This window comes from Xiphophorus hellerii, chromosome 2, assembly GCF_003331165.1.
Source record: "Xiphophorus hellerii strain 12219 chromosome 2, Xiphophorus_hellerii-4.1, whole genome shotgun sequence".
Taxonomy (NCBI): Eukaryota; Metazoa; Chordata; class Actinopteri; order Cyprinodontiformes; family Poeciliidae; genus Xiphophorus; species Xiphophorus hellerii.
In genome coordinates this window covers 2,813,119-2,826,858 of record NC_045673.1, presented here as the reverse complement: position 1 = coordinate 2,826,858, position 13,740 = coordinate 2,813,119, and the positions used below count along the sequence as shown (strand labels likewise).

General features: G+C 37.7%; 1 protein-coding gene across 1 annotated transcript; it reads left to right on the top strand.

Moving 5' to 3' along the window:
- Nucleotides 1–534: 534 nt before the first annotated feature.
- On the top strand, nt 535–13,682 carry uba2 (ubiquitin-like modifier activating enzyme 2). The gene is made up of 17 exons (XM_032580438.1): nt 535–675; nt 3,217–3,300; nt 3,385–3,455; nt 4,118–4,182; nt 4,267–4,367; nt 4,461–4,582; nt 4,711–4,778; nt 6,031–6,152; nt 6,757–6,856; nt 6,992–7,146; nt 8,199–8,292; nt 8,440–8,552; nt 9,889–10,044; nt 10,126–10,222; nt 11,654–11,759; nt 11,856–11,998; nt 12,675–13,682. Exons 1-17 carry the CDS (start codon nt 535–537, stop codon nt 12,887–12,889), a joined length of 1,953 nt encoding a protein of 650 aa, XP_032436329.1. The 3' UTR covers nt 12,890–13,682.
- The last annotated feature ends 58 nt before the right edge of the window (nt 13,683–13,740 follow it).

Below are 13,740 nucleotides of genomic sequence, written 5' to 3'. Positions count from 1 at the left end.
CAGTTAAAAATTCCTGAAAAATATTTAATAAGCTTTCAGTTTAAGTTTCTCTCTCTCTCTCTTTTTTTTTAAGTCAAAAGCACTAAAAACCTGAAGCCACATAACTGTGACTCGATCACAGATGACACCGGTGTGTTCTTTTCTGAAGCAGAAGTCATACTTGAAAGCTGGCTGGAAATAATTTATGCATCTTGTGGATACAAAATACCACATCAAGTGTGTTTTATAGAAATGGGGGAAGGCTCTAGTTTGAGCCACAATAAATTATTTCATTTTTTCAACTTCTGTTCTGAAGAATATGACATTTTTTTCTTGCTTTCGTTACTTTCGTTACACTGTTTTGTATAACAAATGAATATCACCTCTTCTTAGTGTAATATCGTGGCAGTAATGAACATCTGTTGTTGCAATTTAACCCAAGAAGAAGAATCGAGCCGGCGGTGGGCGGGCCGCTGAAGAACGAGAGTAGCTAGCTGTTAGCCGCTAATCACCCGGTGCTGCTTGCAGGATTTGCTCTTACGTCTGTGCATCATTATGGTCCAACTAGTGGGTTCCCTCCGAAAAGAGCTGGCTGACTCTTTGTCCAGCTGCAAGGTTCTGGTGGTGGGAGCGGGAGGTATCGGCTGTGAGCTGCTGAAAAACCTGGTCCTCACCGGCTTCAAGAACATTGATGTGGTTCGTTCCGTTTCTGCTTGATGCTAGCAGCTAGCTAGGTCTTTGTGTTACTGGGGGGCGGGTGTGTGGGTTAGGCGTAATTTCAGAGTCGCGAGTTTCAGGGTTAAAATGTTTATAGAGAGTGTTTGCTTTGCTATATGTTAAGACCCAGGGTTGGAGTTTTTTAAAAATTTGAGCGGAGTTTCAGTGTTTTATTCAGTATTTGGCGCCATTATTGCTGCTACTTTAGCCAGGCTTTTGTACAGAGCCTCACTGACCGGTGGGTTGGTTTAATTTCAGGAAGGACAAATATGTCCACAACATCAGGGCTCAAACTGTTCTGTTAAAGACTGGCGCTGGCAAAGCTGGTATCTTTATAAACTGTTATTGTAATAATGAAGGAAACCTTGACTAACAGGCAAGCAGCTGAGCCAGAACCATAAACAGAAGCGCAACGAGACTAAACAGCTTAAATAAAGACAGACAGAAAAAATGGATTTCTTGTTTTAAACGGTTTAATAATTTAGAGAAAAACTAAATATTATTCAATATTCATGTCGCTTTTGTAACTGAAATTAATCAGTCCATCAATTCCAGACGAGAGCATCAAGAATAAACTGGAATATCAATGAAAGTTTAAATTATTTCAATAATTGAATTCAAAAGTAAAACATTGATTCATGATGCACAGTGATCAGGTGTCGGTCAAGCAATGGTTCCATCAGGAGAGAAGAAAAACGTGCACCAACAGCAAATCATTAACTGGAGTACACAAACTCAAAAAAGAAAGAAAACTTAATTAAGTTTTCTTTTTACTTGAGCAGTAATTAAGTAAAAAAATAAATAAATACAAAAATGTAGACATTTTGCATGGAAGATAAAAAAAATGTCCTATAAATTTTCAATTCAATTCCAGAAAATCCGCAATTGATAGCTTTAGCTTATGTGGTTCAAATCCTGTAAAAAGAAAAAAATAAAGAAAAAACAAATTTCCTAAGCGCCTTTTGCTATCCAATTATTAACTAGTTAATTCCCCCCCAAAAAACAGATTAATCCTGCACCGTATTGATGTGAAGTCGAGCTTTTGAGAATTTTTCATTGAAGGAATGCTATTATTGAATTTTGGGCAATAAAATCTTTATTTTCTTATTTTAAAAAGGCATTGAACTATTTATTTACACATTTTAATGTATTTCTTATATCGTGGTTAAATAAAAAATCTGCAGATTGTGCTATTTATTTTTTATCCAATTAATCGATAGAACAATTGATTACTAAAATAATCATTAGTTGCCTTACTAGTTGACATATTAGGCAGCATTAGTGGAGCTTGTTGTGGTTGCAGTTTCCAGGTGTTTAACTTGGTATCAAGTAGGCCTGTCATGATAGCAAATTTTGCTCAACGATTAATTGTCTCAAAAATTATTGCGATAAACGATAATATTGTTTGAAGACCTTTTAACACTGATTTAATGGAAATGACATAATAATCCATGCGATTTCTTGCCAAAGATAGATACACTTTATTTTCAAAAGAACACTTAACACTGGAACTGATAAACAAAATAAACAAAACAACGATAAAATGGATTCTCAGTCTCCAAAAACAAAAAACTCACTTGAAAACAAAAACTAAACATAAAGCCAAAGTGGAAATAAATACTGCATTCAATCAAAAGAGTGCAGATTATGAAGTCTGTATATTATGTTGCCCTTCAGTAATAATTAGATTTAAATAGAGAAGATGGACACATCGACTACCTGATGCAATAGTTCACACTACACGATTTTTGCTCCTATTTTTCCCCTTACGACAATCTTAGGACGTTGGTCTTTCTAAGATTGTCGCTTGCGATTTCATAACCGATCTTCCTGTAGTGTGTGGTGTGTTACGGTAGATCGTCGTTGCCGCTCCGATCTAAATCAGGGATTTTCCCCACTGGACGCTTAACGCAGCCTGTTGAATGTGACAGGTAGCCAATCAGAAAGCGCGGATTCTCCTCCTGCTTTCTGAGGGGAAATTACGTCGGGGAATCCCAAACAGCTGAAACGGCGCAACCCGAAGTCCAGCGGACATTGGAGATGATATGTGGAAACAACATTAATGTTTATTCAACATGCAAAGAATATAGAAATGACAAGAGGAGGAGTTGGAGCGAAATTACTACCGCAGTTGATAAACCCGGTAACTTTTCAGCTGTTCTTCGTTAACGTGACGTAAATAGGTTATAATGATTTTCATTCAGTCAGGACTTTACGCTGACACTAGCCACATGCATTGCAGGTAGATTGTAGTAAAGCATTGATTAATGCCTGGTTTTAAAATTAGTTAACTGAACTTGTAGCCATTATTTTGTGCCCATTGTTGGACACCACACGGCAGGAACGAACCCGATCGAACCGTTATACCTAGGATTTCTGTCGGCTAATGTGTGGACTGTCAGGTTTTGAAAATGGGCCGACAATCGGCCGACAGCTAGTGTGCGCTGGGCTTTACACTAAGTGAAATGAGGAAGGGAGGAGTCAGTGGAGAGTGTTAAATAAACTTACTGATTTCTGCAGATTGACTTGGACACAATCGATGTGAGCAACCTCAACCGTCAGTTCCTGTTTCAGAAGAAACATGTCGGCAAATCCAAAGCACAGGTGTGCAAACTCCAAACAGCTGAGTTAACGTTATATTCAGTTGCATTTTTAACACTGATGTCTTTGGTTGGGTTGTTTTTCCAGGTGGCCCAGGAGAGCGCCCTGCAGTTCTGCCCCAGCGCAAACATCACAGCCTACCATGACAGCATCATGAAGTGAGTCTCTCTTTTTGTACAGGAAATAAAAGTGTAATTTATGTTTCCAGGGCTGCAATTGATCATACTGATGATTAATCGGATTGTAGAATTGTCACATTCTGCAGATTTTTTGTTTTGTTTGGCCACTTGAGCTTTTTTTAATACATTATTAGAAATACAATGAGGTGGAAATAAACCACTAAATTACTTTTTAAATGAGAAAATAAAAATGTTACAACTTAAAACTTAATAACAACATTCCTTTAGTGAATGCTTGATCATTTGTAGCAAAGGATGCATTTGCAGCTAAAAAAAATTCTTTCTAAGAAAAGCTCAGTCCTTTGTGGTTTACTTGTGGTTTGATTAACTGATTAATAATTTAATGCAAAAGGTGCATAATAGGAGATTTTGTTAACAGAATTTGAACCAGGTGAAGCTAAAACTGCCCCTTGAGGAGTTCTGGTAGAACATATTTACAGACAAAGATGTTTTTTACCCATCTTAAATGCAAAGTATACGTATATCTTATGTACAATTTTAACTTGATTACTACTCTGTATGTGTTGTTATTTCAGCAAATTTTCTTTTTTAGAGTCTATATACTTCTGTTAACTATTAATCAATAACTTAAAGTTAAACTTAAAGATAAAGTTTCTGATGAGTTGTGTTTTTCTCAACAGCCCTGATTACAATGTGGAGTTCTTCAGAAAGTTCATGTTGGTGATGAATGCTCTGGACAACAGAGGTAAGCTAACATGGGATTATTTTTCATTTATCCCTCCCTTTGTTCTGAATCCAGATGATGAAAGTAACTGTCTTCTCCCTCTAGCTGCCCGTAACCACGTCAACAGGATGTGCCTGGCAGCTGATATTCCTCTGATAGAGAGCGGCACTGCAGGGTATCTGGGACAGGTCACCGTCATCAAAAAGGTAAACGTCCACACCTTCATTTGGCAAAAAAAACCCTCAAAACGTTAATTTTTAGTTCCTCCTGTTCTTTATCTCTGTCCCTGTTGACACCAGGGAATGACGGAGTGCTATGAGTGCCAGCCAAAGCCGGCCCAGAAAACTTTCCCAGGATGCACCATCAGAAACACGCCGTCCGAGCCCATTCACTGCATCGTCTGGGCCAAGTATCTCTTCAAGTAAGACTTTCATTTTATAACAACGGTCATAAAATTGTTTTCCTTCTATTCTGGAAACACTTTTCTATTATTTGGGGTTTACATGTTCAGTCAGTTAGTTGGTTGTGATTTTAGTGTTTGGTTTCTAGCCAGCTATTTGGAGAAGAAGACGCAGATCAAGAAGTCTCACCAGACACGGCTGACCCAGAAGCTGCATGTGAGTTGGATGCATTTCTCCTCGTCTGTTCAGAGTTTTAAACTAGAACTGCAGCTAACGGCTATTTCAGTAAATGCACAATAAAAAAATTGTTGCAGTAAACTATATTATTGTTTTGAAAACACTTTGAAGTAATATGTTGATAACGGCTGTTTCAATAATCAATCAAATTTAATTGTGTAAGAATAATTTACACTAAAACAGAAAGATATTTTCAGTGCAAAAAAATATATATATATTACCAAAAAACGGTAAATAAAATAGAAATAAAACCCCCACCAAACCGAAACCATAAATAAAAGGCGATATGTGCTTAAAAGTTTTATCACAGTATTTGGCACTAATATTGTGATAAAACAATATTAGTGCTAATATTCTTTAATATCAGATATTCAAGAATATCTTGAGTGATATTCTTGAATCACTCAAGAATATAAGAACTATCTGTAACATATATTCTAGGTGACTATTTGACTGTAACTTTGTGCAACAGCAGTTATAGCCCCACAAACAGTGACGTGCGGTGAGTTGGTGAGGCGCAGACTTAATCATAATCAGATTTACAAATATAGACCCCCTGCAAGAAAATTTCGCACATTCGGAAATAAATTTTCCGGTTCGTCTGTAAAGCTACACTTGCGTTAATCATCTAATGCGCAGCCGCCCGCAGTGTTCAGTCTATCCGCTCACCTGTATAAATCCACCTGCAGCGCTCTTCCCCGCTGTTAACTCTGAACCACCACCAGGCAGCAAAAGGAGAAAAGCTGCCTTACTCCAGGCATCGCGTCAGTCATTTTAAGGAGGATTGGTCCTCCGAAAAACGACAGAAACATTGCCATGAATCAATGAAATCTTCAAAGGCCGAACTTGAAAACTGGATGTTATGCTGCTAACAGTTAGCTTTGGACAACAACTCAGGCGGAAGTGAGAGCGCTGCGCAACGCAAGTAATAACCCGGCCGAAACACGGTTCATTAAATAATAAAACATAACGAAGCTTCAAGGCAGATAAATTTTCCTCGAGGAATTTTATTAATCGAGGTACTTGAATCACTCAAGGAATCGTTTCAGCCCTACTAAATAGCCTTTCTTTTAGTCTGTATAATGAATAATCAGTTACTGAATTAGTAGACAATTATTTCAATCATCGATTCATCATAATTAATTGTTTCAGGTCTATTTTAAGCAACAGTGATCTGAAAGCATGCAGGTGATTCTCTTTAGTGAACTGAGAGAACTGTTCATGTGAACAGGGAACCCTGAAGACACGGCTGCCCGCGCCACGGCCTCGGAGCAGGACGGCGACATCAGGCGAGTGTCCACCAAAGAGTGGGCCCGGTCCACCGGTTACGACCCTGTCAAGCTCTTCAACAAGGTGACAGCAGAACTAAACCCAGCTGTTTGATGTTGAATCACTTCACTTTGCTTTATTTATCAATGCTGTGGAAAGAAAGAAATTATTTCTTATTTAAGTATAAAGATTTAAGCTCAAGTGCAGATCTTTGCTCCAGTGTTATTTTGTGTTTTTATTGTTACTACTTTTTCACTTTTTACTCATCATTTAAACTTTTTTGTCATTAATTTGGCTTTTTTTCTGTTATTTTCTCATTTTTCTCTCCAACTGAGCCTCATAACTTCTTAGAGCTTTAATGTTGGGATCACAGTTCAAAGAAACAAATTATTGTCCCGTTATGAACATGATGCTTTTTTGAGTCTGTATAATCCAGTTAGTGATTAATCAATCACTAAATCAGTTGACAATTATTTCAATAATCGATTCATCACGATTAATCGTTTCAGCTCTAGTAAAACTACAGATCAGCTTGGTTTCTGTTCTCACCAGTCAGGCGGAAGTTTGTTTGGTGGTTTAACAAACTTTGGCAGCGTTCAGGTCGCTGTAATCTGAACGCTGTTCTCTGCGACGTCATCGAATCTGACTTGCCGTAACAATCTTTGCTCTGATTGGCTCTCCTCCAAAGCTCTTCAAAGATGACATCATGTACCTGCTGACCATGGACAAGCTGTGGAAAAAGAGGAAAGCTCCTGCTCCTCTGGACTGGCAGCAGCTGGAGAACAGCGGTGAGTTCCTGAGATCGAACATAAGTTAGTTTTCTGGCTGCAGGATGAAGAAAATTTGGGGTTTTATTGGGTTGTTTATATTAATTCCCTGAGTTTCTGCTGTGTGGGTGATTAATTCATCTGTCATGGACTCAGCCCATCCTCAGGAGGAGAGTCCAGCAACATCCGGGCTGAAGGACCAGCAGGTTCTGGATGTCTGGGGCTACTGCCGGCTGTTCCGGCACAGCGTGGAAACGCTGCGCGCACAGCTGCAGGAGAAGGGCGAGGGCGCCGAGCTCGTCTGGGACAAGGTTCGCTCCAGAGGAAACACAACAACAATCGTTGATAGTATCAAGAATATTGCTTAGTTCTTACAGCCATGCATAGACATAGATGGCATCTATTAGCTACTGTAGCTAGCAACGCGTTACTGCAGGCGCCGTTACTATTCATTGTATCATATCCACAAAATCATACTGTTCCGAGGCAGGAATCTGTGACAGAAATATTCATAGCGCCCTTATTTCTTATCTAATTTCTATGAAATATGTTTTAGATTAAACCTGAGAAATTTGTAAAATTTGTATTCTCCCTACACATAAATCTGTAAACAGTTTGGTTTCTACGGAGGACTAAATGAATTTGTCTTTAATATTGAACAATTAACTTAATTTGACATAAATCCTGTTGTAGGAGACATTGTTTGTTATATACTTTATGAAATATTCCTATTTGATGGCTGTTGTGAATGTCACCATTTTCTACAAAAAATGAGGCAATTAGTCAAATTATTGTCATCAAACTTTTAGAAATTACAGCAACTGCAGTGCACCACAACACAGAGAAAATAATGCCGAAAAACAACTCAAAACCGCTTTTATATTGCTTGTTTTTTACTCTCTGTTTCGGCTTTATGCTACAAAAACAAGGACCTGTTGCTATGGCAACTAACGGACAACAGCTCCACCAGCCCGTAGAGCAGAAATTAAGTTTAAGTGTATCAGAAATCAACTCCAAAAAACACGCAAACATTTCCCAACCCAAAAAAACGACATAAAAAATCCAAAACAGAGCATTCAGTTCATCACAGTTTTATGTTTTCAGGGTTGATGTTTACCGATTATTAGTAAGTGGTAATTTAAACACATATTCTACTGACTGATCTGTCAGAGTGGATGTGTGTGTTGCCTTTTATTTTTTTAGCTGAACCTAAACACACTGGATTCCGCAGCACATCTACATGTTGAGGTTGTCAAAGTCAAACTAGTATAATTGACCCATTTATTATATATATATGGATATGGCTAGCCACGTGACTTGTTTACAGCATTGTTTTAAATCATTTCCATCTTCTTGCTGTCAGGATGACCCTCCAGCAATGGACTTTGTTACTGCAGCAGCAAACCTGCGTATGAACATCTTCAGCATGAACATGAAGAGCCGCTTTGATGTAAAATGTAAGTTTTTATTTCTGGATGCTAGAAACAGCTTCTAGAAATCTTTTTGAAAGATTCATCAGGCGAATTTCAGCTTGAAGATAAGCAGCACTGGTTTGCAGTTTCAGTAAAACGCTTTTTTTGTTTGTTTATTTGTTTTTTTTCTAGCTATGGCAGGAAACATCATCCCCGCCATCGCCACAACCAATGCTGTTATTGCTGGACTCATTGTGCTGGAAGGACTGAAGATCCTGTCTGGAGAGCTGGAATCCTGCCGCACGGTTAGTCCAGCAGGCCTCTGTTGTCTGCAGATATGATGATATGTTAACACAAGATTTGTTGGGAACTCAGGATAGTTTTGGGTTTCAGTTTTCTCAGTGTGTTGAGCTTTTAGAGATCACCTCTTCACCCTCTGCTCAGTCACATTGATCCAGCTTTGCTGAAAACATTTTTGGCTTCAAGCTTTTTTTTTAACATTAATGTAGAAGAGATTTCTTTCAAAATGTTGCAAAGATTTCATCCCACTAACTTCAGACTTTCAGATATGAAGACGATATTAAAGTGAACTTTCTGTGAAAACCATTGTGAAATATTGGTGCATTTATACTAATTATAAAATTTGGTTCACATTAAGTGAATAAGATGGCGTAGGAAAATTAGAATTATTTCAGTTACGAGGATAAAGTCATACCACAGCAGAAAAAGCTGAAATCTTAGCATAAAAAATGTCAAGGTTACAAGAAGTCGTTTTATCGAGAAAAAGGTTTGATTCATAAAGGTCTGATGTGACTAAGTGAGCAGGTCTTATGATTCTTTCTTTGAAATAGACTCAGCAGTCCTGCTACCGATAATAATTTGATGCTGATGTGTAAAAGACTAAATATTTCCCTAAATGTAAAACCGATTTCAAAATATAACTTCAGACGATGCGCAACATTATTCATTAAAATTTTTTTAAATGTTTTTCATGTAGGAGTTTTCATAAAATTACTACTTTATTCTTGTTATATTATGACTTTTTGTCTTATAATTAAATTTCTGAGACTGGCCCTAATATTCTGTCATTAGTTCAGTTTACTTCATAATAAAAAAAGTAGTTTGGTTGCACCAATAATGACAGCAAATTAAATTATAGCCTATTTGTATTTTAGTTTTGCTATCAGAATGTTTTATTAACAAACTATAATATTCAACCATAAGTTAAATTTCACTGAATATATTCTTTCTGCTAAAGACATCAAAAAAAGTCGCTTCACTTTACTGCATTCATTCCTCCTGTTGGTTTTGTTGCTTCATTTAAAATCCAAAGTTTGTTTATGTTATTTTATCAATATTAATGTTTTGTTTTTGTTCATCTTCCTAATGAAACTTATTTTAAAAATGGTGTCACTTTAACCCTGGCTTGATTCCAGCTGTTAAAACCTGCAGGAAAACTTTGTTCCTTTGTTCCAGAACCAAAACGCGTTCTTTTCTATCTCCCACAAACTCGATATGCTTGTTGACCTGCTGTTTCTCCTCTGATAAGAAGTTTTAAAGCGTTGGTTGGGTTGGGTGGTAGAGTTCAAGGACAAAAACTCTGACTTCTCCTTTGTGAACTCTGGTGTCCATTCGTTTCAGATCTTCCTGAATAAATGTCCAAACCTCAGAAAGAAGCTGCTGGTGCCCTGTATTCTGGACAAACCCAGTCCAAACTGTTACGTTTGCGCCAGCAAACCAGAAGTCACGGTTAAAGTCAACGTGCAGAAAACGACGGTTCTGTGTCTGCAGGACAAGGTAAACCCAAACTGGAGCCAGTTGTCACTGAGCAGACACCATGGAGCGAAATGATGCAACGTTGCTCTGATTTCTGTTCAGATCCTGAAGGAACGGTTCGGCATGGTCGCTCCGGATGTTCAGATAGAAGACGGCAAAGGAACTATCCTCATTTCCTCAGAGGAAGGAGAGACGGAAAGTAATTTAAGACTTTAAGCCATTTCTTCTGACTCTTATATATTTGAGGCAGATTTTTGTTTGAGGTTTATTCTGAAGATGGCTAAGTAACAGGGGCTGACTATTGGTTTCCTAAAGTTTGTTGAAAACAGATTTAGGTAGTAACTAACTCAATTACATTTACAATTACATGTACTTGAGTGCCTGTTTGAAAAAATATACTTATAGGAATATTTTTACTACTTTGTACTTTTTATTTTTATTGAGTAATTTTATTCTGAAGTATCGCTACTCCGATTGGAGAAAAGATTCTGTATTTTCTACCCTCTGAATGAAAAACAAACATGTTTTAACCAAAAATTCACCAGACACAGACACACACCTGTTTTTGTTAGCTTCATACATTTTTTTATTAAATGAAACTGATTTGGAAAATTATACTTTTTGTTACTTGTATGAATTATCATTTTTGTCCTTAAAATACCGAAATTTTTACTCTGCTTTATATTTTAGTCCATCTGATGATGTAATTTTTAAATATGAATGGTTGATCATTTGATCAGGTACTCAGTTATTGTATAGTAAACGTCTCACTAGATTCTTTTTTACTCTTGAGTAATTTCTTATATGAATATTTTTACTTTTACTTGAGTAAAAATATGTTGAAGTAAAATAGAATAGAATAGAAGTACTTTATTCATCCCAGCAGGGAAATTACTTCGCAGTTACAGCATAGAGACAAGACACAATAACAACTGCCACTGAGTAGTAGTTGTAGATAAAATAAAATGAAAATAAAATATAAAATGCTGTTAATATAAGAAACAACTTAGAGCAGTCCTTGCAAGGATTCAAAAAATGCAGATATGTATATGTAAATATATGTACAGCAAGTGTGCCACAGTGCAGTTGTGCAAAATCGGACTGATTAGTGCAGAACAATGATTTAGCTTTTATTGTACAGTGAGATGGCATGTGGCAGGAAGGATTTCCTGTATAAAACTACTTGAGTAAAATATTTACTTGGGTACAATTTTGGGTACTCTGCCCATCTCTGATTAAAAGTAATTTGTTTTGAACAAACTGTTAATTTAACTTCATACGACTTAGTTTGGTGCATCTTGAACGAGCTTTCTTTGGTGCATATTTGGTTTAAAACAATGATTTGAGAAAAAGAAACATTTCATATTCTGAGAATAGAAAAGGAGGCATATGTAGGAGAGCACAGTTGAGATAGCGCATCGTCCCAGACTTGGCCACCCTCCTCTATCTTTTGTCTCCACCCACTTTTTTGTTTGTTTGGGTTTTTTTGTTTTTTAGAATTTGTCTATAGGGGATTAGTTCCATTTTAAGGCCCACAACAAGCCTCATTCACTGAGTCCCAGTCTGCTGAACACAGTTTTGGATCAGTTGGATCTGTGATTTCTAATCTGCATTTTTTTTTTCTTCACAGCCAACAACAACAAATTCCTCTCTGACTTTGGGATTCGTAACGGCAGCCGTCTCCAGTCTGACGACTTCCTTCAGGACTACACGCTCCTCATCAACGTCCTGCACACGTGTGTGACCGACAGATCAAACTTTTACTTTTCTTCTAAGCAAACAGAAAATATACTGTAGATATAATATATAATATCATTTGTTTTTGTTGGCAGTGAGGAGCTTGAGCGAGATGTGGAGTTTGAGGTGGTGGGCGAGGCTCCGGACAAAGCTCCGCCCCCTCAGACCAACCAGGAGGAAGTCAACAGCATCACCAATGGCAACAAAGACTCCGCCCAGCCATCCACGTCTTCTAAAGGTCAGCATCAAAACATCATTTAAATTTTTTTATCTTATTTTAAAGATGGAAATGTCTTCATTGTGTTTCTGGCCTGATGATTTTGCATGTTTTTATGCTTCCATATGGGTTTCAACTGCTTCTAAAAACAGACCAAGCCTTAAAAATAAACAGAGCTGTGTTGTTGTTTTTTTTGTTTGTTGTTTTTTTTACTAATCTGAAATGTTGATATCAAAAATTAGAATTCTGAGTTTAACGTCAGAATTCAGATAATTCTGAATTGTTCAGAATTGTTTCAGAACTCTGACTTTTGATCTCAAAAGATTAAAGTCAGCAAGTGTTTTGTTGTTGACTTACCATCCAGAAACACTTGCTGCAATGTTGCTGGTTGTGCAGGAGGCTCTACTAGTGCCTTTCAAAGATGGACGGTTGAGTAGTTGTACATCTGTTTGCAGCCATTTTTATGTGAGTGTAAACATTGAGTTGGGGGCGTGACCAGCAGCAGTTTGTTTGGATTTAAAGTGACGGGAGCCCCTAAATCAGCTCAACACAGGCAGAACTGAGTAGGCTGAGGTCTCATTATCTGAGAATGATTTTGTGCAAAAAATGTTATGAAGATGTTTTGTTTAGGCCATAGATCCATCCTAACCTGTTCAAAGAAGTATAATAAGTCACCTTTAATTGTCTTGGATTTCAGCTGCAGCAGACGATGATGACATCATGATAGTGGACTCTGATGAGGAAGTGGGAGCACCGTCCAGCTCTGCGGCGCCGCCGTCCGCCACCAAGAGGAAGCACCGAGAGGACTCAGAGACCGGCGAAACCTCCACCAAACGCCCACGAACGGACCAATCAGCTGCAGCCACTGCGGCAGACAATGACGACGACGATGACATCATCGCTTTGGACTAAAGCTCTGAAGGACTCTGATGAAATCATTATGTTTTCAAAAAGACAGTAGGCTGAAATCAATAAAACCACCAGTTCAATGAAGAACACTTTCATCTTTTAGTCCCCGCTCCTTTTTCTGCTTTCATGCCGACTTTCAGACATGACTCTGTAAATAGATTCAATATTTTAAACAAACTTTTGAAAATGCAGTAAAGTTTGCATATTTTTATTCATTTAAGGTCTTGAACTGCTTCTCTTGATGGTTTCAAAAAGGCTTTTTTTGTACTTTTTTTTTTTAAATAAATGTACTGTATTCCTCATGCAACACGAGTCAGGATGTCAGTGGAGGTTTTTGTAAAAAAAAAAAAAAAAACAGTAAAAGAGGTCAACAGTCGTTGATGTCTTACGGGTCCAGTCATGCACACACACTCAGAGGTTCTGGCCATAGGAGTGTTAGTTTGCTACCTCTTTTCCACAATTAAACACGTTTTTCTGCAAATGTACTAAAATCTTGTTTAGTTTGGCCACACTAAGGCCTCTGGTCTTTGGAGAATCCTCATAAGTTATACAGAGAGGAGCCAACATGGCCGCCAGGGAAATTGCAGCTGCTTCAGTTTCCTGAAGCTTACGGTTGCTGTCAGTGTCAAAGGTTAATTTGACAGAGCCGGCCTTCAGAACCACAAGTGCGGTTATTTACTGTTAAAAGCTGAATATCTCCGGTTGCTGTGTGTTCATTATTTCATATTGGTTTTCTGTTTATGAAGCGTTTGGACCAATTTAATGAAGATAATAAATACAACAGTTTCTGACCTTTTTCTGTCGAGTTTCTTTTTGGTTTTTGTGGTTCTGTTAACCTGAAATGGTCTAACAAA